Source organism: Molothrus aeneus, chromosome 4, assembly GCF_037042795.1.
Source record: "Molothrus aeneus isolate 106 chromosome 4, BPBGC_Maene_1.0, whole genome shotgun sequence".
NCBI lineage: Eukaryota > Metazoa > Chordata > Aves > Passeriformes > Icteridae > Molothrus > Molothrus aeneus.
Genome location: NC_089649.1, coordinates 65,065,304 through 65,089,831, shown reverse-complemented (window position 1 = coordinate 65,089,831; position 24,528 = coordinate 65,065,304). Strand labels below are relative to the sequence as shown.

The following is a 24,528-nucleotide window of genomic DNA, read 5'->3' as shown; positions in this document are numbered from 1 at the left end:
ATACTTCCTGTGTGTACAAGTTATTAACTGTCACTATTGCCAGTCCCATTACAGCATTTCCTTTCCACCTTTGCCATTCCCAGTGCTGGATTTTGTACAGACCCTCACTGTGATTTAATGAAACTTTTCAGATGCTGAACACAAGCTGATGATTCTCCATAGAGACAGCCCTTCCTGAAAGGTCACATGTACTTTTGTAACTCACTCAGCAGTAATTTCACAGAATTCACAGAATGACTAGGTTAGAAGAGACCTTAAAGATCATTGAGCCCAACCCATGCCCTAACATCTCAACAATTTGATATATGGAACCAAAAATAAACAAAAAAATCCCCAAAAAAACCAAAACAAAAAAGACATTATATTTACATCTTATGCTTGTTGTTAGCAATTGCTTTTAAATCCACAGAAAAGAGTCTTACTTGTTTCTATCAAAAGAACATGGGCCCATTTAAGTGATTCCTAATTCTGACAACTATGAGCATCTCTGGGATTTATTTTAGCCCTTCCTTTTAGCAGAAGAAGTTTTTTCCTAGGAAATATGAAACATGAAGTACTTTGACCTTTTCAGCTATAGTCAGGACTGTGTTGAGAGCCTTTGTTTCCACTGGAAGCTATCCTTAAGTCAATGATTTAATTCCTACTCTGAGAAGAATCCATGAGCTTGACATGCCAAGGTCACAACCTCCTCCAAGAAAGGTGTTCTTTTGTATCATACTAAACTCTGTTTTTCAATATATAACTTAATTTAGTAAGTAATATATTACTTAGTAAATTTAGTTATTTCTACACTCAGTGATTTTAACAGAAACACCAATAGCACAGAGATGACAGGATGAGATCATAGATTCAATACTTGCCTTGTTTCCAGCTGATTTCATTACCATAAATTTGAAGTAGAGTCCTCAGGAAATCTTTTGCATTGAAGCAAATTATTGGAACTTTGCACTGCAGCATTTGGAACAACACTTCCCTGCACAGAAGTAGTTCATTAACACACACTATACTGCTCCTAGATTTAGTCAATCTATTTACTTTGTTTTTTTAATTAGCTCCTAATACTAAACAGTTAACCCAAGACATTTCCTTATTCCTGTAAGAACAGAATACTGCATTTGAATATTAAATTCTCAATTCAGTAACCCTCAAAGCTATGCTCTATAAGAAATTAAAACATCCTAGCAGATATGCTTTATCACATGTACATAAAGAAAACAAATCCTTGTTCAACTCTTGAGGTGCAACCTTAATCCAAAACACCAACTGGCATCCCTGTAGTGCTCCAATATACCCAAATAAGATCACAGAGGATAAACTGACATAGCATTATAAAACACTGATTTTAAAGTTACTAAACTATTTAAATTGCCAAAACTGCCCTGTGTTAATATGCTGTTTAAATTCAAAATGTTTCATCTTTGTAAAGTATTTCCATACCTCTTGAAAATGTCTATAATGCCCTCATTCATGATCTTTTAAATAGATATTACCAACTACATATATATTAGTAGATAGATTTACCAACTACGTGTGTAATTTTTTTTAGTAAGTTATATTTTGGGCAATATAGAATACTAGTAGTTTTTATAAAGCATTTTAATGGTATGAGACCACAGCTCCAGGGTTTGGACATATTAGAAATCACACAGCTCACAAGGTATTGCTGTATGCATTATAGATCCATTTTTAAACAATTGCACTATTCTTACAATAAATAATTACCCACAGGTTTCATCTAAATACTAATACTCTTAATCAGCTTATCAAATCTTTACTGTTCACATGTACATGCTTTACTGATATGTTATTCTCAGTTCCCAACAACCTATATTCAAGCTGACAACATGTTATTAAAGTACTTGTCATGTAACCCCAATATTACAGCTGGAGAAGCAAAGCCATGCCTTGTTTCATGCCACAATTTCAAGTAGAACTAGAACTAAGAACCAAGTCCTGCATCTTGAAATTAATGTTTTGTAATTTAATAATCCAAATTTGGCAGTTTACAATAAGACAGCAATCACTGAAAGTCATAAAATATTCTGATGGAGTTTTAACATGCTAGAGTATTACACCTAGGAATCAGATTCAGTTCTCATTTTTGCCTTTTTGGGTTATGATTTTCAAGTTAATAGGAATAAAAATGGACTTTGGTTATAATAACTGGAAGTTTAAAACATGGTCCAGCTTTTTATTAAAATTTAGTATAAGTATTAAGCAGATACACAAAGCCTTTACTTCCAAAATTATATTGTATTATTACTGAATATTAGTAAAACTTCATCTGGAATGTCAAAAACCATTAAAAAAATGTGCTAAAAAGATTTAAAGTATTAACAAAGCTCAGAAAGGGTGTTTATCACAATAATGTCCATCAAAAATGTAGTAGTTAAGAAATGCAGTTCAGGAAATGGAAGATAAAATACAAGAAAGATAAACCTGGACAAAACATATTCTTTGGTGCTGTCCAGCTTTAACAGTTCATAAAGGATTTGCAGGTGAATGTAAACAGTTCCTCCCAGGATCCCAACCTAGTTCTGAAAAGGCTGCAGTCAGTGATATGCTGAGCCCAAAGGAATTGTTATTTGGTTTCCATTAGCCCAGACTTGATACAGAACTAACACAGCCAAAATGAAATTCAACGAGCCTGACACAGAAAGATCAGGCCTGTGCTAGGTAACCAACATCATTACTGCTGAAAGCATAAGTAAAACAAGAGTATTTTTTCCTTCATGCTCTCACCAAGAAAATTTCTTGTGAGCTGGTTCTCGTTCCCAGAGAGATGACTGTTCAGTTTTTAAATAAATTAATTTATCATTTTCATTTGCAGCATTCCAAGAACAGCCAGTTGAAGTGTGACCTGGAGGACAAGGCTGATCAGTCTGATTCTTCACCAGCACAACAACTCCTTTGACTGATGAGGTAGAGGCCTGTTAAGCATAATTACAATAGTGTTTCCTCTGACAGATTTTGTGCAATCCTATAAAGAAAAATTCCCAAGTATTTTACAATAGGAAATCTATTATGTACACTACAGTTACTACATACACCATTGACACAGTAGAGGAGCAGGCAAGTGTTTCAGCCTTGAAACAAAAATCCTAGTGGTTTCATTTTCTCTAAGTTTTACTTGGTAGTTGAAAATAAAATGTAATGTAAAATGTAATTTTTGGTATGTCATACACAAAAGTGTTGCCAATGAGCACGGGTTTGTGATTATCACTCACATGCACATTCAAATGGTTCTACAGAAGTGACTCTAAACAAAACCCATCCTTCACTAACCTGCTCTGAGCTGAGCTGGGAAGAACCATCTTGAAATATCATAGTAGTGATAAAAGCTGCTGCCTGTTCTATAGTGGTAAGGAGTTTGCTTTTTTCTTCACATCCTAAACTGCTGATATCACAAGGATACTTTCCAGAAGACTTTATTTGTCCAGGAGTACAGCTGTATCTTCTTTCATGTAACATGGAGGTATTTACATGCAATTTTCTTGTTTTCTCTGAACAAGATGTAGATACATTTTGCTTTCTTTTAAGAGGAATAACTATTTTGTTTTTCCCATCCTTCAGGGTTTTTTCTTCTACTGAAAGACTCCTTTCTTGATATTCCCATTTTGGGAAGCCTGAATCCTGGTAACAGCTCAATATTTGGGTATCTTGACAGCCAAGTATTTCATCCATATGCACTGTCCTGACCATCTGACCAGCAATTCCTTTTTCAGTGCTGACAGTTGTTTTTAATGTGGCAATTCTGGAATCATAATCCTCCTGGGAAAATCAGAAATTTTTAGCAAACCAACTATTTGACTTACAAGGAGAAACTAAAAATTGCACTCAGTTACTTTAGATAAGCTTTCAAGAAAGCAAAATTCTATGAAAAACTGTTGATACTAACAAAACAGAGCCAGTTTAGGGGAACCACATCACATAAACCAAAATTCAAATATGGATCAGTAGAGATTTTGTTGACATACACCATTTGCATCCACAACCACTTCTTTTTTTAACCTACTATTAGTCCAACACTAAAAATGGCAAATTAACAACTGTAAGAGGTATCTAGTCCAGTTAGCCTGTCTTCCATAGTGACAAGGTTATTATTGTCTGAAGAGGGAAGAGACCCTTCATCTTTAGCTTCAGCATTCAGAGCACTTTTCAGGACAGTTTCATTTGTTACAGAACTTTTGGCACGGGACTTTAATGACTGCTTTAGAATCTCAAGTATGTGAATCAGCTGAATCCTTTCAAGCAACTTACAGGATTGCAAGACATAAAAAAGACATAAGAAAGTTGCACTGCAGTATTATGAACTGTATGAATAAATATTGCATTCTATTCTGTTTAATCCACTATACCCAGAACAGTTTTTCCTACTCTAGACAGTCCCTGGATCCCTCTAAAGCAGCATGCTACTAAACAGCATTCAGCAAGATGCTGCATGGTAGTGCTGGAATTCTACTCCTCCATCCTTATTTCCTTCAGAAATTTCCTTGCTATGCTACTGGCCCTAGTGCTTTCTTACTATTTATTTTGCTAGTTTCTTCTACAAACTCCTCAGCTGAAATAGATCCTCTGCCTTGATTTTATTTCTCTGGAATGGCAATCAGTGACCCTTCCAAGATTCCCCAAGGTAAATGTGTTTAACTATTTACAGATGTACAGATTTGCATCTTCCCTCGATCCTTTTTATGCCTCAATCACAAATAGGCCTTAGAGGAGCTGGCAAGATTTCTGCTCCAGAGGCATTTGAAAAAATCATGTATTAGTGATGCATTTGCAAGCTTTTCCTCAAAGTTATTTTGAACTATGCCATTGTATATTTCATTGAACTTAGTCAATTCAGGCAAGTATAGAATAATACAAATTCTGCTTAGCTCACATTTTGCATGATGCCATTTTCTGTAGTCTCCTTCATACTGCCTCTTAGCCATACTACTTTTTCCAGACACAATTTAGTATTCATTTCAAATCATCAACATTCTACTTTGAATGAATCCCTATACTACCTACAAATGTTCTGGATTTGGAGGGCAATTCCATATAATTTCTTTTAAAAGCTTCTTCAATTTTATATAGTTTTCTTGTTGAAAATTAATCATTACTGTCTTACCTATCTTTCAATGTCTCCAAAAGATTATAGTCTCTGTAAGAGCACTTGTCAGCAGGGAAGCTTTTGGACCTGATCTCACACAGAATCAAATAAAAACAAATTTTTCTCATGAGTTCTCTAACTGTTCCACAAAGCAGTTGTCTCCTAATTTTCTGTTGGAGCATCATGCATAAGCTTAATATTCATCAACTCCACTGGAAAGTAACTGCAATCTCTCATAATTACTGTATTTTGGTCTCTTCTAGCCCAGCCTCATTCAGTTCATCTGCTGTCATTACCACTGCAAAAACTGAGACCTCCTCCCTTCAAAGAAGCACAAAGTCCTCCTGTACAGGGCTCCCTCCAGTCCCCAAGATGACATTTGTCACTGATCAAAGGCTACTGTCCACCTCCATCCCATCTGAATTGATTGAGCAAGCCAGAATGACAAAGCCAGTAAGTTTGGGGCTTTTTTAGGGTTTCACAATATCCCTCAAACCAGGTCCCATATTCCCAAACCTTAGAAGTACAGAGTCAAGTGGTGAAAAAGGCTTAAGACTTAGATCATACTTCACAAGATCTACTCTAATTATACTCCAGCAAAAGTACAATTACAAGGTAATTCTAACACTCTAAGTAAACAGGAAAAGGAAGCTAATTCAGCTTCTGCTACTACCAAAATGAATAGTAGCTGTTCCAAATGAAGACAAATTATTGGATTTTTGCAATGCTAATCAAAAGGTGGGCACTATAAAGTTACCAGAAGGTGAAAAATCCTGTCACAGAAGAGCCAAATGTTTAAGAGCCATAGAAAGACAACTAATTCTCTCAAGTGTATTCTCCAGACAAACTGCAAATAGTTTTATCATTTAACACAGCAGAATTTAAATTAGGACACTCTAGTAATTATAGAACCAGGAATAAGCAATTCTCTTTTAAAGATTCAAAAAATATAAACAAAGGAATTTAATTATCAAGTCAGAATAATACAGCTGGAACTGCAATTAACCACAGAGAGAAACAGCAGCTTCTGTGAAGAACTGACCTTCTATTAGAAATAATGACATGGCTGGAAGTAGAGAAAATGACTCCCAGGATGTAGTTTCATAATTTATGTCAATGTAGGAAGATCTCATTAGATGCAGCAAGTCAAAATTAGAGTGTCATCATTACAAAAAGGGGTTCCACTCCTTTCCATGTGCACCCACAGCTGCCTGTGAGCCAGTATAATTTGTAGGAAACTATCTCATTCCACACAAGGCATCAGTTTTCTGCATCCTGAGCAACCTGAATGGAATTGAAGTGTGCAACATGGAGCAGAGTCAGAGTAAGGAAGGTTGTGAAATTTGCAGCTGGGATTAGTTGCAGCATCTGCAACTCATCAATCAACTCGATGGATTTTACAAGCAAAGCCTGGGCTGGGGCTGCCACAGTTACCTGCTCCCACTCCTGCACTGGCACTCATTCACATGCACACCAAACCAAATTCAGAGAAATGATTAAACCCAAAATTAAGCTTCCTAATACAAAGTAATTTTTCATACAAATCAGCTCACTTTATGATTGTTCAGTAACAGGAGTCTGAGAACATTTCTAAACTCTGCTGACTGTCTGAATGTGGCAACCTCATTTCTGATCAATCTGTCACAAAAGTCCAACTTCTTGTAAAAAGGGAACAGAAGTTGGGCCCAGACTCTCATAGGTAAATATAGGCCAAGTGTAAAATAAGACAGAGGAAGTTACCTGAACTATGACTGCATAAAATGTATCATGATAAAGCTTGTTATGAAAGAACCAATCTGTAACTTCAAACCTGCTACAAAAGACTGCTTTTAGTGGTTTTCAATCTTACAAAATGCTTGCCTTTTCATTTCTCAGATGTGCATCCTTATCACCTAGTTTATTTTCCTTTGTCTTCTCTATACCTTTAAAAAAGAAGAAACAATTCACAATACAAATCAGTCTGCAAGTAGCCCATATATCTTATGTTTCATACAGGGTTATATTACTGACAGTTATACCAAACCTGAAAGAAGTGTAAAAAAATTTCCCTCAACAACCATTTATCAAGTTAGTATTCATGCAGACAGGAGCCTTGCAGGTTCCAAAATATGCATATTTAAAAGACTGTTCTGTCACAAGTAAGAAAAAAAATTATTTAAAATGCACTACAAAGCAGAAAAACCTTTTCCATGGTATTCAGAGGAATACCATAATTATGTGAATTTGCCTCTTTCAAAGAAACACAACTCATTTTGGTCATAGTAAAGCTAGGGGTAGGAGCACGAAGGAAAAAAAAAAGAAAAATCCAAACTCTAGAAACTTTACACAGCTTAACTGTTTTCTTGGAATTCAGCAGTATTCCACAAAACTTTTATTCTATAAAGCATTATTTGTATCTGAGTTTAGCACATCATGCTTTACAAACTGACCATGTTTCACCTGCAGGGGATCATTTTTTCACATTGCTCATCTTGCAACAGAACAGGCATGACAAGTGAAACCATTAGGACACGCATTTCTTTTCTGCCTTAACACTGCCCACAAGTCCCAAGAAGAGGAGAAGCAAGTGAAGCCTGGAAGGAAGGAGCCAGGGATAACAGGCTAGCAGTAATTATCTCAGTGGGCACAGAAACAGGCACCTCAAGCACAGGTCTCCCCAGAGCTTGCAGTTAGGATTCCTTTATCTCTTGATTCTCTATTGCCCAGCCAGAAGACACCTCACAGCCAGAGTATGTGTTTTGTCTCCCCACACTGGGTACAACACCAAACTGCTGCTGTCAGCTATGAATTGGCATTATCAGCAGCAAGATACTTTCTGAAACAACAATGGTGTTAACTAATATCAAAAAAAGCATAAGGTAACCTATTTCAATTTACTAGAACTGTTTTTAAAAAAACACTTCTCTGGACAATCAAGACCTTTGTCTACTGAAGAAAATAAGCTTATTTATGCATGGTGGTGTAAGTGTATAATCAGACATTGAGCTCCAGCTCAAAATTCTAACCTAAGCTGTTAGAACAGCCAAAATGGCACAGCTGTGTTTGTAGCTTCAAACATTTTACCTTTGTTTTCTCAACACTTTCTACAACAATGAGAATGATAGTATTACAACATTAAGAATGATAGTATTTGAGTTTACATTCAGTGCTTTTAATTGTTTTAAAGCTAGACACTTTTCCTTGACAAATCCAACCCCCAGAGAAGATGATGAGCATTACATTTCTCTCCTACAGTACACAACAATCAGTATGACAGGTATTGAAGAGATCTGCAACTTCCAGTTTCTGAATTATGCCAAAGTGTCACCAGATGGCAGCAGAAACCCATCCCTGCCTTCCAACTCCTCAAGGCTTGATGGAAAGATTGGAGCTCCACAGCCAGGATAACCACAGAATTTCACCAATTAGGTCAACATTGCAGATATCTTTTCTATTTGAGCCCAATATTTACCTTCTAAAGACAAACATTTTTTCCATTAAGTAGAATTAAAAATTTCAAAATCTCTCTATAAAATACAGTTAAATGCAGTCTGAAACAGATCACTAACATCAGAGGTTTGCAGTTGTTTTTGGTTTTTTAAGAGAGATAAACTTCTTTTTACAGACCCACACCAAAGCTATATATACATATATATATATAAATATATATGTATAGGCAATGACCAAGGTAGCAAGAGAAGTAAAATATCAAGCTGAGGCTAAAAAGAGCTAGAATTTTCTTTAAAATCACCTGGGTTTTGGTCCCAGATGTACCATATATAATGCAACATTTTATATTAACTCATCCCACATTTCTTTAAATGTGTATCAGTGATTTACACAGTGATGGACTATTACCTTTGTCACTGCTACATCACCAGGCTCCACTGATCCAATATTTTACTGAAAGAGGAGCCTGAACCACAATTGATATACAACAGTGGCTGCAAAAACCACGATGTACACAGAATAAATGTTAGATTTAAAGCCCATTGATCAGATAATATTCCAGGATCTAGCTGTCAGGAGAAAACAGACAACTGAAAGTAAGCAAAACTCTTAACTTCCTACTTCTTTCCAGAGCCATAATTTGACTGCCTGTGATTTGCACAGAACTGAGAATAAAACCTGCACCTTGCAAAACCTCCTTAGTGCCCACAATACTCTGGAACTGCTGAGGTACTTGTAACATTGCCACATTTGTTCTTTCACTGGGACTTTTGTTCACTCTTCCCCCTAGAATTTCACAAGGAGCACACTGCTAATGAATATGTGTTTGAAGGACAGACATGAGTCTGGAGAGCTCACAGGTTTCCTGTTAAGTTCCTAGTACCTCCAGTGATCTTTAAATATCTAGTCCAGAGTCAAGTTAACATATGCATCTAATTTACAACATTGTAGTACTTAAGGGACAGTCTGAAATTCCCATATAATTCTGTACGACATAGGAGAAACAGAAAGAGAAAAAATTAAACTGATGGCACCATTCCTTGCACTCACATAACATTATTGAATTGGAAAAGTCCCAGCAAATGTCACAGTCACAGCTTAATTCCTTTTCTAGACCTGTAAACCTGAAGTCTCACCTTTTCTTGTCACCTATTTAAAAACAGGGACTAAAGGTTTGATACCGTTGTGTTTCAACTTTTCAACAGAAAAACACAGGCTAAGTTTTACTCACTCTGGTTATTTTCTCTGTTAGTCTGAGCTTCTACAGGAATAGACTGCAAAGCTGTCATAATCCTCTGAGCAATATTAGATAAAGGCACTTTAGAAATCTCACATCCTATGTACCGCTCCATTTCTAAGGTTAACCTAAACACAGAACACACAAATTATGAATTAATCAGGGCCATGAGTAATCCTCACTTATATTCTGTTGAAATTGAAGACAAAATATAGTGAACATGTTTAGCCATTCATTCTCAATGGAAAATTACATTTGCTCTCAGACATGCCTATCAGTACTGTATTTGAAATAAAAATATAATTTATAAAAACAAACTTCTTTGAAATAGTGCTTTAATACCCCAATTAAAAAATCAGCAGTCCTAAGTACAGTTAGCTTGTACTGAAAGAAAATAAAATCTGACAAATAAAACAAGTGTGTATGTCTGAGATACTTTTCCCCTCCCAGCATCTTTAAAGTAGTCTGTATCTAGCACATGGATACATTTACTGTCACTAGTGCTTGGATTTCATCAGGAAAGACATAGTAAACTTTCCAGTAATTGCCAAAATTAAGCCAACACAAGATTAAAGAAACAAGCAACACTATCACAATATACAGCCATTGGTTATGTGCTGTTTCAGAAAATATTTATCATAAAAGACCTCTACTTTTTTAAATTTTGTATAATTGATGCATTCAAATACTTCCATATATTAATAACTTTAAAATAGCTACTTGGTAATTTAAGGAACTGGTCAGTAACATTTATAGTCCCTACAAGCTTTGACCCCAGCTACTGTTGTTGTAACTGTTATCCTTTTCTGAACAGGAGCTGGTTTTCCAGCCGACCTGTCCATATTCTCTAATACCTACAAAATGCTTGGCAGAATCCCTAGGTACACCACACTCTGGAGAATCACAGGTAACAGTGTCCATGCTGATGACTTGTTGTTGTTTGACAGTTAGACAGAAGAACGTGTAAAACTTGTCACAAACACAAGAGAAATATCCAACATTTTAAAAAGTACTGCAAGGATCCAAGCTGTACAAATCGATCACTCTAGCAAAAGCTGCTGTTGCTCAATTATTCCCATACAAGTGGGGAGCTGGAGTGCTGTTACTCTGATCTTCTCCCACTGGACCCAGTGCATGAACTGACTGTCAAACTTAACCATCAGCAAACAACAGTCCCTCTGCCTACACGGAAATATTTTTCTTGGCTCAAGACCACAGGTACCTTGCAACTTTCAATACTTAAAAGTGCAAATATTTGCATCTAATTCAGAGGAACACCCATCACTCTGCATGAGCACTGGCTATATCCATCGAGTTCTAATTAGAAGCATGTGAAGGAAAGAGTGAGAGGTGCAATGGCTTTCTTTTCCCTGACATTCCAGGAGTCAGAAGTACAATCCTTCCCTGCACTCAACTCCTCCCAACTTCTATGCCTAAGAGCAACACTTCTTTCCTACAGAGGGTAAAGAGCTCCCTGCCTTCCCAAGCTGGGAAGCAGCAGTCCCAGCCCCAGGGGCAGATCAAAATGAGACTAAATACAAACAAGACACCATGCCTGAGAACAGGCCTAGAAAAACTCACAAATATTAACCACACTGAACTGAATTGATAGAGTTTGGCATTTAATAATGTACACAAAGTATAGAGTTAAGCAGCATGAAATCCAGACATAAAGATACCCAACCAGTAAGTTAAAAAAATAACACATTTAAAAATAAGTTATAATCACATAGAAGTTAAAAGAGTGCCATCAAAATAGTTTTAAGACTACTGGTAGTGAATTTAAACAAATATACTAACCTTCATCAATATGTACAGTGCTTGAAAGCAAGCACAGCTGATCCCATCAAAATGTAAAAGACTGGAAGTTATCATACTATAAAAGCCTATTTAGTTCCATTGGTATATTAGGAAGCTATATAAAAATTTGATAAACGGGCTAACAATGCACATGAAAGCACAAGTATGAAAGCATCAGCACTCTGAATTGAAATGCCTATCATTATAAATTATAAGGCAAACTCAGAAGTACAAAAGATAAATTTAAAATTCTTGTTCATTGACAAGCCACAATAAGTATAGACTGGTTTCAATGGAGAAGATAGGCCTTAAGTTAAATTAAGAGATATTGGAATGGTCTTGAAACAGATGGTCTTGGTAGTTAAAACAGATTCTGGTACATATTCCAACACATTTCTAACAAAACCAAGTCTTCTTAGAAGAACTGTAAGGGAAACAATCATGGAATATCTGCTGCCTTTGAGAATTCTCCTCTTCAGTATGAGCACATTACATCCTTGTTCCAAAATCTGGAATGCCTTCTCCATGTTCATTTTGCAGTTCAAAAAGTTCTTAGCACGCAGAAAGACTCAAGGGTTCACGTTCCTATTGAAGCTATGCTGTGTGCAGAAGAAATGAACACACAGGCCAGCAGAAGAGCAGCCTGAACACACTTCTTTCAAACAACCAACAATTACTTCATATCCAAGAGTTCTGACAAAACAGGGATTGAATTCAGGGGGCAGAAGAAGCCATAGAGCAGCACAATCTCAGCTGGTAACAGTGGCAGTAAGAGTCACTGCAGTGACAGGTAAGTGTCAGCCTTGACAAGCTAATGCTTATTATTCCATAAACTCGTAGACAGTTTACATTAACATTTTCCTTTCTAAAGAGTACATTGCTGTTTAGACATTAAGAACTGCACTTGTTGTAAAATTCTCATCTTCCAGACCACTGGCTTTAGCCTGGGACTGCTGCTCAAGCCTCTCCACCATCTCTTTCAACTGCCCTTCATCTTTGAAAAAATACACATACAAGTCTCTTTCCATCTGAAGCAGCCTATTGGACTCTAAAAAGCTTCTCTTCGACTTCAGATCAGCAACCAGATCCTTAAGGAGATTATTTAGTTCATCTAAATCCAATTCCAGTTGGTGAAACTGCTCAGTAAGTTCCTAACAAAAAATAAAAGACAAAATATTATTACTTTTCTATTATTAATATACCAGCTGAAGTAGAAATATGAAAGGTTTTTTGCTTTGGGAAGCCATTTGTTTGTAACCAAAAAATAATAACAAAAAAACAGAAACAAAGACAATAAGGGATTCCATTCAATGTATATCATTTTTGAGCTCCGTGTAACAGAACTCATATTGTATTATGCAAATGTAATTTCATTTAGTTGCTGACCAAATGAGTTAAGACCACAAGAATCTGAACCTGACCTAGAGACATGAGTGAATTACATTTTCTATCAATTACAACTCTTCATTGCTAGTCAAATCTTAAAAGGGAACAAACAAACAGAAAAAAAGCAAAACAGAAAGCCAAATCAATTTTGCAATTAAATCATTAAATACCAGCTACAACTTTCCCAGCTGGCATTCCTGTAATAGTTCAGTATAAGCAGAGTAATCATCTACTTGCACATTATTCCCATATTAAAGGAATTACTTTCCTTGAGAAACAGTAGCAGTAGAACAAGATGTCATATTTTAAGAAGTAACTTAAATCAATAGTAAGGTATTTTATTTAATAATGTGCAATCCCTAAATACATACTGTTCCAATTACAGTCTCATTTTTAAATAAAAACTGTTCTATATGCTGTAAATTCATTTGACAGATGAATGTTAAATATATTTGTATATAATTAACCAAGAAAGTATTATGTAACAGAAGATTTCCCTTGATGCATTTTTGAGGTATCTACAAGGACTTAAAAACCATAACAAGGTGCATTTAACAAATCCTGCTCCTATTTAAAAGATGTTCTAAGCATAATACCTGAGAGGTGTGTAGGAGGATTGTCCTACTACAGGTGTCCTTCAAAATTCTGGTATTTCTATTTTGTCCAAATGACCAGCCATGGCCAGGCTTTTAAGGGGCCAAACCATACTACTGGGGTCTTACAGGTAACAGGGCAGAGAGCCCATATGAAATAAAGAGCAACTTAAATGAGTTTTCCAGTGACACCCTACCCACTCAAAGGATCCCCCACACCACAGACTTACAGGGAATACAGGACTGCACATGCCTTTGAAAGAAATTCAGTTAGATCCAACTGTTTGCTCAGAAACCAAAAAAATATTACCTGCCAGCATTTATAAAAACCCAACATTAGCCAAGAACAATGTAAATGTTCAGCATCCATCATCATTATGTTACTAAATTTGTTGCTAATAAGTGGGGACAGTTTTAATGTCTAGAGCCTTCACACTATCCTTTTATCAGTAAAAGAACATGACAAACAATGCAGTCATTTGAAAGCAATCATTAAGGGCTCACTGGACTGCGGAGCTGGATCCGATTTGTTCCACAATAGAGAGCACCACGAAGGGCATCCACATGGCCCTCTAGGCTGGACAAGAGGAGAGACTGCTCCTGAGCAGATGCTGCCAGCTGATCTTCCACTGAGGCACAGTCCTGCTTTAACTTCTGAGCCATCTGCTCCAGGCTTTTGTATGTCTTAAACAATTGTTGTTTTTTACTTCCTCCTTCCAGGAGCTGATACAGCCTGTAACAAGTGAAGTTAGACACACAAATATTATAACTTTCCTAAGCACTCTATCATCATTAGTTAAGAGAACATGTCTGTGTTGAGAAGTCAGAGGATGAGTAAGGTAAGTTCTGCTGAGGGCACTTTTACAACACTACTTTGTCTCCCACGGATTTCAGGATTCCATCTATACATAGCAGTGATTAATAGGAATCCAAAATATTTCAATATCAAATTAGTAGCAATGAAATATTAAAGTAACAGTTAGTAAGTACATCATGAATGCAAATAGAAGTTGACAGTGTGCTTTTGCCAACTATTTCCTGACACTTCAAGAACAAAATAAGATGGGGTTTTTTTAAGCGCTGAATGAAAGCAGACTTAACAGCCAATGAGAAATAAGAACCATCTTTGTAACATTTTCAAGCTTACTGAAGTATTTCCTGTTTTCTATCTCTCTATGAAGAGACTGCTAAGAAATGCTCTAATTAGTTACAAGTCATGCAAAAGACAGCATTGCACACTACAGCAAAGTGTACCCATAACTGTATCAGGAATGGGCTCAGTAAGATTACAGACAACTTGACATAGTCCAAATGTTACTACCACCTCTGCATAACAAAATCTCCAGGAGCTAATCCCTGATACAAAATCAGACTGGCTTTATTAAGAGAAGGAGGTATATTTCAGAAGTAACTGAATGTCTTTCAAGTGTCTTCTGTTTACAAAGCCTATAAGGTTTTTAAATCTTTCAACTTAACTGCTCTTTATCTAAAAAAAAAAAAAGTAGCCAGAAATATTCAGTGATTTGGAGACTTTATAATAAACCTGAAGAAAAATGTAACAAGCTGACACAAACACACAATAGGAGTAAAATTAATGCTGCCTAATTCTTCCAGTTATTCACTGTGCCTAACCATATTCAGCTATCACTTATCATTTATTGAAAACAAACACACTTAAAGCATCATTCTAAAGAAGGAGGAAAAGTCTGACAGTAACACACCTACAATTATACAATATATCACATCAAAAGGTTTAGTCTTGATAGAGGAGCAGCACAGCACACATCCTTAAGTGTATCACCTGAACTTTAAGGAGACTTAATTATTTTGATGGTGAAAAACCAGACTCCTGCATGGGTACCAGGACACTCAAAGCAGATGGCAAATCAAGCAAAAACGAGCTGAACACGTCACAGTCCGAAGGAGTCATTCCTCTCTCCTACCACACGGGGGGTTTTTGCCGGCCGTGCACACAGCCTGGGAAATCACTGCTATTAACATCTACACCTCTAGAGTTATCAGGAGGTGCTAGATAAGACAGGCTTGGGGTTAAACATTCTTCATGTTATGGATATTAATTAGGAATCCTTCAGCAATATTAAAAAGACTGATAATTGAACGGTTTTTCCTCAGGCAAACCTGCAAAGAATTTCAAAGGACATGCAAGAAACAAGTTTCACATGTTGAAAGCGTCAGTTCTTGAAAAATTCAAAATTCTAATTAGCTACAGCAAGTAAGTAAGAACTTGGCAGCAGGCAAGGCTTGCCTTGCCTGAGCCTTCATGTCCCCAGTATTATTTCAAAGAAAGCCCAACAGTGACTCTAACACTTACCTGCAAGCTAAACCATCCTCTGGGCTAATAGTGCTCCTTGGCTTTGCCTGCTCACTTTGTTCAGCCATCGCCTGTAGTCTCTGCTCTAACTCATCAGTGCTTTGTTTCAGAGATTCTACCAAATTCTCAAGCTGGCAGCTGAACTCCTGGTGTTTCTTCATCTCCAGTTCACAAGCCAGCTGAATAAGTTCAAATGATGTTTTCTGTCTTATCAAATGCCTGCCTATTTTATCTTGAATTGCAGCATAACAGTCCTGCCGAGCAATTTGGTGATCTAAGTATTCTTTCACCACTGGTGCAGTCAAAAGCTGTGCTTTCTTCTTAAGAAGGGGAAGCAGCTCTTCATTATTTATCCGAGCTATATCTTGTTTAATTGCTGAAATTTCAGCACTTAAACTAGATATTTTAGCATCAAAGTTTTCCTGTTGTCCAATATCCTGCATAAAACAAAATATTTGTGAATTTCTTCATGGTTCCTGCCAAGCCACATCCCAAACATTTCTTCAGTTCATATAAGATTCATGTATTTATGTTACATTTAGCTACAAAATTAAATGATAACTCCACAGTAGTTTTACAGAATTTTACAAAATAATGCAAATACAGATTAACAAAGTAGATAACAAATATATTTCAGTAAAAAGTAATTTCATTCTATCACAGGGTCAGGAAACAGTTTATTGTGTTAAAAATAAAAGAGCTGCATTTTACCTAGCACCTGTTTCAAGCATGCCTAACTGAAATCTCACAAGCAAACATAATTTTTTATACTCAGTCAGATATCAACACTGCTGGCAGAATCAATCTTTTCCAAATTACCCTAATCAATCAAGTCCTATATACTAGTCATCCATAAATGAAAATATACAAACTGACATGATGCCTCAAGTTATACCATGTCTGGCATAAGCAAATACCTTTCCTTTCATTATGATTTCTTCACAAATTCCACTAACCACATCTGCCTGTCACTCACTTGTTGAAAGACTTCTGGGGCTTTAACTCTCAGATTCATTTATTTGGTACAAATACTTGAGTTGTCAGAGTGAATGAACTAAAACTTTTTAAGCTTATGCTGTGCAATATAAACAGGAATACATTTATCATATTGGCTCCCTGATACCACAAAACTGCAACCAAAGCTAAGATTCTGGTTACTGTACAAAGAGCCAGGTCTAATTTGAAAATTCAAAGTTAAACTAAACTAGAAAGTTACTATAAATTCTAGGATTTTAAAGGTAGTAATGCTGAAAAATAGAATTAAAGGTACTCTACCACACTGAAGAACTTCTAACTATGGAAATTGAAGATATTTCACAAGAGCAGTTTTGTGAGCAAGACTAAAGCTTCATCCAAGTGCAATTTCACTACATAAAAACAACTGAAATAACAGTCACTCAGCAATTCCTTTCACTAGGTCCAGTGGAACTTGCCTGTCTGTTTAGAACTCCAGCACCTTGTATCACCTTTTTACCTTACCTTGTCCAAGGACTGCAGCAGGCTCTCTGCACACTTGATAGCTGAATTGATGCCTTCCTCTTCAGCCTGCAGCTGAATTAGCTGGTTCTGACCACAGATATACGATGCCTGGAGCCTGGCTATCTCTTGCCTCTCTTCACACATTTCGTTAGCCTCATCAAAAGGGACTTGCTTGATTAAATCTTCAAGCTGAAAGATGTCTTCATGTGACTTTTCAGCACATTTAGGCATACCTTCATAAAAAAGCTTTTTTAAGTGTGATGTAAGTGCTGCAGTGTTTTGTTCTTCCACAGACAAATATCTGTCCAAAGAAATTTGTGAAAAAAACAGTGGATGTGCATCTGACCCTTGTTCTGAATCTGAAGCAGTGAAGAAAGAGGCAAATTCCTTCACTGCAGCTATAAGAGACTGCAGTTCATTGTCAATCTTATTATTTGCTGCAGTAAACACTTCCAGTCCTTCTTTCCTTTCCTTCCGTGCTTCTTCCTCTCTGCTTTGGAACGTTTGTAACAAGTGGCTGTTTGTAGCAACCAACAGCTGGAGCTTATTATGCCGATGAATTTGAAGGTTTTTTAACTTCTGAAGAGTCTGAAGTTCATCCTCTAATTTCTTCACTTCTTCCTCATCTTCCTCTTGGCTACTGCTTGTTGAACCTGTGGGCTCCAAGGTTTTAAGGACATCATCCAGTGCATTTCCTTCCAAAACAGCCTTACCATGCTGGAGAAGATTATCAAAATCTTGCAGTTCTTCTTCAGGTACCACGTGCTGCCCATTTAGGTTTCCACAAAACCATTCCAAAAATGATTTGTCTTCTGAAGACTCAAACATCCAGTCAAAATCTTCTCCATTAAGCTCATCAGCCTTTGGATATCCAATTTTTTTAAGAGTTTCCACAAAATCCTTTCCACAGCTCATGATGGAAATATTTTTGTAAGCAGAAAAGATCCAAATACATGAAAAAATCTGAGGTATTATTCCAGCTTTAATTTTTTTGCCATTTAAAATGGATATTCAGTATTTTAATAAAATGAGTCTGTACAGGAAAAAGGAAGTGTCAGATCACAAAAAAAACCAAAAATCAAACAAAAAACCCCTGAAGGCTGTTTTGGACTAAAGTGGCTATTCAAAGACTTGACATCAATTTTAATTTCAGATATCTTAATATATTTTGTTGGTTAAATCAGGACATATTTTTGTATCAATTACATCCCAGATCATTGCAAGCACCTATGTTTTTCCTTAATTCACATAAACTTATTATGGAAACAGTATAGTATCATTAATTTAAAAGCAACAGGTGTTAATACTGAGCAATTCATTGGCCTGCAAAAGTGATTTTACTTACATGGTTTTCTGCATATTCATTTAAAAAACCACCCACAATTATTTTAAATCTTCCAAAATATCAGGGTTTTCAGTTTGTTCTAAAAACAAAACTACAGTGATGTTGCACAGCATTTCAACATCTTGGCTATAAGGGTTTTTTTTACCCCAACAGCAAGCAGAATCTTGTCTTCTAAACCTTTGGTTTAAAGTTTCCTCTGAAAATGGAACAAGAAATGCTTTAACATATAACACCTCAACATAAAACTGCAGATTTTTTTATCAATTATAAAAAATTTAAATTAAAATAAATGTAAAAATACCCTTGTGAAACGGTCACAACTTACATGAAAAGGGAGTTTGCTGCTTTTCTGTTTCTGAGCAGACAAATAATCAGCTTTGGGATCCTAAAGTGTGTGTAACAGACAGCAAAGAATATTGGATAAGTTATCAACAGTCAGGAGGCCTTGCCTGCAATACCCTAGTAACACTAAGGGACTTTTTTTAGTTTGATACTACCTAATGCTTTTTTTCTAAAACATACATTCCCCCTGAGAAGCCCACTCTGCCAGCCTGGAGAGCTGAACAAGTAAAGCCATTCCTCTAAAGCTCCCCATGTGTCTGACTTAGCTCAGACACTGCAGATGCCACAGAACGTTGTGCGAGTCCCGTGTCACAGGGCAGCGCCCCAAGCGTCCTCGGCCCAACGTGCTTAAAACGGCTGTCCTCAAAACACATAAATATGGGCGCCAAGAGGACGCTGCCACCCTCTTTTCAGTGGAGCCCACTGACAAGGAGTAATGGCTATAAACTAAAACACAAGGAGTTTGACTTTAGCATGAGTTCGAACTTTACGCTGAGGGTGGCAGGGCACTGGAACAGGCTGCCCGGAGAGGTCGTGAAATCCCCCTCTGGAGACATTCCAAAACAACGTGGACGCGTTCCTGGGTAACCCGCTCCAGGTGACCCTGCAGCAGGGCTGGACTGGATGGTCTCCAAAGGTCCCTTCCAACCTTACTGATTCTGTGATTCTGTGAAATAATGGCCCCCCACACAACCCTGTGCGCAGCACGCTGGGCCACCGCGGCACTGCCACTGCCATCAAACACCACAAACAACAGCTCGGCACCCTGAGGGAGCCCCCGCGATGCCCGGCCCCGCGCGGGCCGCACAAGTGGAGCCCTCAGGGACCACGTCCCGCCCCGGGGCAGCCGCGGCCTCCGGCCACACAGGGACCCCGGCCGGGAGGAGAGGTCGGAGGGGAGCGGGGGCGCGGTGGCGGCGGCTGATCCCGCCCCGCCGGCAGCGAGTCCCGAGCCCGCAGCACCGCTCCATACTCACCCCAGAGCTCTGCTCCGCCGCAGCGGCGGCTCGAGGGGAGGGGAGCGAGGCGGGAAATGGCGGGAAGGCTGAAGGGAGCCTCAGGGAGGGCTGAGGGAAAGAAGAGGAAAGGCGGAGGGAAGGCTACGGGAGGGTTGGAAAGAAGCTCAGAGAGGGTGAGGGGCGGCGGCGGGAAGGCTGAGGGGAGGTTTCAGGGGAGGTTCAGGGAAGCGCCCGCAGCTCGAACCGCCCGCCGCGCGCGCGGCGTCCCCGCCCCTCTCCCTCCACCGCGCTTGCGCGCGCGCCCGCTCCGCCCACTGGGCCTCCCGCGCACGCGCGCAGCTTTCCGCCTCGCGCGCGGCCCGCTGACCGGTGACGTCATGTGGGCGGGGCTCCAACGGATGAGCCGCCCTTCCCCTCAGGACGCTCGGCTGGGGCGGGATCACTCGGTGCGGTCCCTCAGCCGCCCTCGGGCCCGTCCCTTCCCCTCTCCGCGGCCCTTGCTCGCTGTTTTCCCTTCCCAGCACACGGGAGGGGAGGATGGGGCAGACCTGAGCGCAATTGATGTCGTCCAGCCTTGACCGCTGTGCCCTTCAGCTTCCTTTGAAGCCCAGACATGGCTAGCGGCGAGCACTTTAATATCCATACCCAGCGTTGCTGGTTTTCAACCCTGCTTAGTCTTTTCAGTAATTCATGGGCTCAAGGTCCCTGGATTTGCCTGGTGCCTTTTTGAACATGCTCATACATAACTTCACAAGGCAACATCCCAGAACATCATTAAGTGCTCCTTGAAAAGGCACTTTCCTAATTGTTTTATAGCTCTCTCTAAAACCCATCAAATGATCCTGGTACTTGCATTTCAGGATTTGGTCACTGCCACTTCTGCATGTACGTTACCCCTGATATTCATGGCAATTTACAAACCCCCAGAGCATTTTCCTTTAGCTTTTTCCTCTCTAGTTTGGACAGTCCCAAAATTTGGCCTCTGTAGAGGCAGTGCTCCATTCCCCGCATTGTTCCAGTGCTCCATTCCCCGCATTGTCCCCAGCAGCTTCGTCTGAACCTTTCACAGCATCGCTGTGCCTCGCTCAGGATGCTGAGACCAGAGTCCTCAGGGCATGGGTGTACCAAGGTTTCCTATGGAATCCTCATTTCCAGTGCTTTCCTTACAAAGCTCCCTGTTTTTTTCCTGGCTTTTTGGCTGCTGCTGCCCATGAAGTTACCAGAACGCTCTGGCCACGGATGGCAGCACCTCTGCATTGCAAAGGCTGGCTCTCAAACGAGTGTCATGTAAACTTGTCACTAACGCTCTGAGCATCCTTTATCAGCCACTCCTCGAGTTTAGCTGCCTTCACTTCCTCTTTACATTTCTCATGCCACGTTTTTCTGGGCTTCCCCATGTGCCTTGCAACAGCCTCCCTAAAGTTCTCATTGAGTCACACAAGGGGGGAGGAGGTTTACGCCATGTTTTTTTATTTATGTCAGACATTTTACCTTGGCTTCTAGAACTGTATTTTTAGCCTTATGGATGTTTGCAGGCTCCTTGGTTTGGAACTGCTCATTTAGGGGTTTTTTTGGCATTTTTCCCCATTTTTGCATAAGTCATTTTCTTAAAATTGAGTATCTATTTGCTTTATTTGTCTTGCATTCATCTTAGTGTTAAGTTTAATTATATTGTGGTTGCTACTATTGAGCAGCTCACCCACTAATAGCTCTTGAATTAGATCCTCTGCACTGCTGAAGACTAAATGCAGAATGGCATTTCTTTTTGTTGTGGTTCATAGGGCCAGTTATTCTAAAAAGAAATAATTTATTGTATCCAGAAATGTTATCTCTACATTTCACCCTGATGAAGCATTGACCCAGCCCATATGTAGGTGGTTGAGCCCTCCCACTACTTGTCCTAAATGTCCAGCTTCTCTAATCTCACTTAATGCAATTGTTGAAATGAACCAACACAGGGAAATGAGCAATCTTGCAGCTTAGCACAGCTAAGGCAAGCTCACGTTAGGCTTCTTTGATCAAATTCAGCACCTGTATCACTTGCAAAGTGCAGAATGTTGGTTTCTGGTATAATGTGGTCTGTGCAAGACCTTTTTAGACTAAACCCTGACCTGGCAGTGAGTTCTCATGGGCAAAAAGAGCTGTAGTGTTGAATTCCTCCCCATCAGATTACAGTCTGATCTGCAGCTGCAACTTAGGCTGGCTGAATTTTTAAATCATCTTGCAGATAGAGTGCATTGTGTCTGTCCAACAGGGAAGGAACAAAAACATTCACCAGCTTATTTCATAATGCCCTGCTGTTTCAGTTCAGTCAGTTACTTGCACCAAAATGAACTTCTCCTACAGTGGTATTTTGCAGACTTGTGCTTTACAGTGTTGTGGTTTGGGGTTTTGGTTTGGTTTTTTTTTTTTTTTTTATAAATATCAATGTAACTCATGTAAAAAAATGCCTGCACAAAAGCAAATTTTAAACACCTAGAAAAATTCCTAAAATCCTGCTGTCCAAAGGCAGCTCTACCAATGAAGTCCACAAATACATCTGATTAAAGTTTGCCTGTCTTTTGTCTGTCAAATTGTCTGCCTGGATTGCTGCAACTGATGCCTTCAGTTCCCTGTGTGGCTGCTTCCTCTCCCTCTTTCCAGACTCACACAGCTATGATGTCCCCCCTCCTTTGTGGCCTTTCCCAAACCTATGTCCCCATCTGTTCACCTGGGGAAGCAGCACTACATCTCATTCTGGAGCAGGTTTGGAGCTACATCCGTGCTGGCCAGTGGCCACCTCTTGAAAACAGGGAAGAGCTCAATTTGGCCATGTTCAATGCAGGAAATAATAATTTATTTTTCTTTCTACCCAGACATGGGAATTTCCATTAAAGTTTTCATCATGGATTATTAATTGCAAGGCTCCATTCTATCTCTGCTTTGTCAAATTTGGTGAAAATTAGCCAGAAGGTTCAGAAGTTATCAAGAAAAGGAGGAGGGGAACAGATGGACGAAAGAGGAGTTGACAGACAGCATGATCTCATAATCCCCGCTGGCATAGGAATTCAGGCTAGAATTGAAATATTTCAGGTCAGAACACTGTGCACTTAAAATTCTCATTTTGAAAGAACAAGCCTCTGAAGAGAAACAAATTTTCATCTGTTAGACCATCCATCAGCTCTTAGGGCAGAGATTAAACAACAGCCTTCTACAAATATATCATCAAAATTTCTAACAACCCCTTTCCCCACCCAACCTCAGACCCGTGTCCTTCAGCATTTGCTTTTGCAGCTCCTTTTGGGTCAAGATTGTTTTCCTCTGATTCATCTTTTTTTTTTTTTGGTTGTGTTCAGTCAAAACATAATTAAGGCTTACCTTACCCTTTTTTTCCATTCTAGGAGCAGTTGTTTTGCATCTGTTTCCTAGAACTGGAGAGGCTGCTTAGATAGCATATTGCCTTTACAAGCCATTTTATGGTGAATTCCAGCAGATTAAGGCATAAACATTTCTGGAAAGATGTCTGCAAGCTCTGCAGTATTCCATCCTTACCATGTTCTGTTTGTTCCACTGCAAAATATGACATCATTGTGCCTGACACCTCAGAGAGGAGCTCTCGGTTCCCCATCGTCTGAGGCTGTCACAGCAGCCAAGGAGTGCAGTGCCACCACACAGGCATTGCACTAAACCCTCCCACCGGCATACATCTGTCAGGTGAAAAACTCAACCTCGTTTGCTTGTTACTGCTTTAGGGGTTTGTTTTGGTTGTGGTTTGGTTTTGGGGGAAAAAAATCAACACAGAGGAGGCAAGGAATTAGGATTTTAGCTGGTGAACTGCAACTGTACAGCATTTTGATTTTGCATCACACTGCACATCTGCTCACAGCAGCAGGATTGCAAAGGTCCCTGCTGCAGATTGTTGGAACAACAATTATTCTTTGGAAACACCCTGTCCTAAAATGTAATTCATTGCTTTGAGCAAAATTGTATTCTTGATTAGGCACAACTTTAAAGTGCCACGTGAACTTTTATTATAACAAAGTCAGAAGACAAGAATTTGGCACCAGCTTGCTTTCTTTGCCAAGTGCATGGATCTTCTCTCCAGAGGAATGGTAGATTTCATTCTGAGACCTTGTATTCCCAGAAAAGCAGGTCAGAGTGATTAGTTTCCTTCAGCTTTGTTGGTTTCAGTACTTTAAATACACAAGAAGCTCCTACATGTTCAGGCTACCACTCCTAATGCATTTAAAAATATAATGCACAAAGGGATATGTTCTTTTTCCTAGAAAATTGTTTACTCTCCTGAACCTGTTTTGAATGAAAACCCTGATTTTCATCCTAATAGGCAAGGCAAGCCTCTGCATGTTAAGTATTAAATTTGAAACATCCATTATTAGCAAAATGAGGAAACTTATTTTTCTTTTAAACAAATGGTATGATATGACAAATATCATAAACAGACCTGTACAGATCATAAACTGTACAGGATTTACAAAAATAGTGCCACCACATTTATAATAATTTTTTTTTACCCAGTGCAATTCTTGTGCTG

At 38.8% G+C, this 24,528-nt stretch overlaps 2 protein-coding genes and 1 long non-coding RNA gene across 3 annotated transcripts in view; all 3 read right to left on the bottom strand.

The window, feature by feature from the left end:
• POLN (DNA polymerase nu) overlaps window positions 1–9,828 on the bottom strand; it is an 88,767-nt gene extending 78,939 nt beyond the window's left edge. The window contains exons 1-5 of the mRNA XM_066549223.1: window positions 9,756–9,828; window positions 6,956–7,017; window positions 3,286–3,771; window positions 2,743–2,930; window positions 861–973 (exon numbers count right to left, since the gene is read on the bottom strand). Of these exons, the coding sequence (XP_066405320.1) occupies window positions 861–973; window positions 2,743–2,930; window positions 3,286–3,771; window positions 6,956–7,017; window positions 9,756–9,813 (907 nt within the window). The 5' untranslated portion in view covers window positions 9,814–9,828. The remainder of the gene's footprint in view (window positions 1–860; window positions 974–2,742; window positions 2,931–3,285; window positions 3,772–6,955; window positions 7,018–9,755) is intronic.
• Window positions 9,829–11,362: 1,534 nt separating this feature from the next.
• On the bottom strand, window positions 11,363–20,219 carry HAUS3 (HAUS augmin like complex subunit 3). The gene is made up of 6 exons (XM_066549222.1): window positions 20,016–20,219; window positions 19,022–19,081; window positions 17,352–18,384; window positions 15,873–16,309; window positions 14,045–14,273; window positions 11,363–12,712 (listed from the first exon to the last, which is right to left on the bottom strand). Exons 3-6 carry the CDS (start codon window positions 18,264–18,266, stop codon window positions 12,446–12,448), a joined length of 1,848 nt encoding a protein of 615 aa, XP_066405319.1. The 5' UTR covers window positions 18,267–18,384; window positions 19,022–19,081; window positions 20,016–20,219; the 3' UTR covers window positions 11,363–12,445.
• Window positions 20,220–22,807: 2,588 nt separating this feature from the next.
• On the bottom strand, window positions 22,808–23,624 carry LOC136556174 (uncharacterized). The gene is made up of 2 exons (XR_010783582.1): window positions 23,360–23,624; window positions 22,808–23,049 (listed from the first exon to the last, which is right to left on the bottom strand). It is a non-coding gene; the product is annotated as an uncharacterized lncRNA (long non-coding RNA).
• Between the last annotated feature and the right edge of the window lie 904 nt (window positions 23,625–24,528).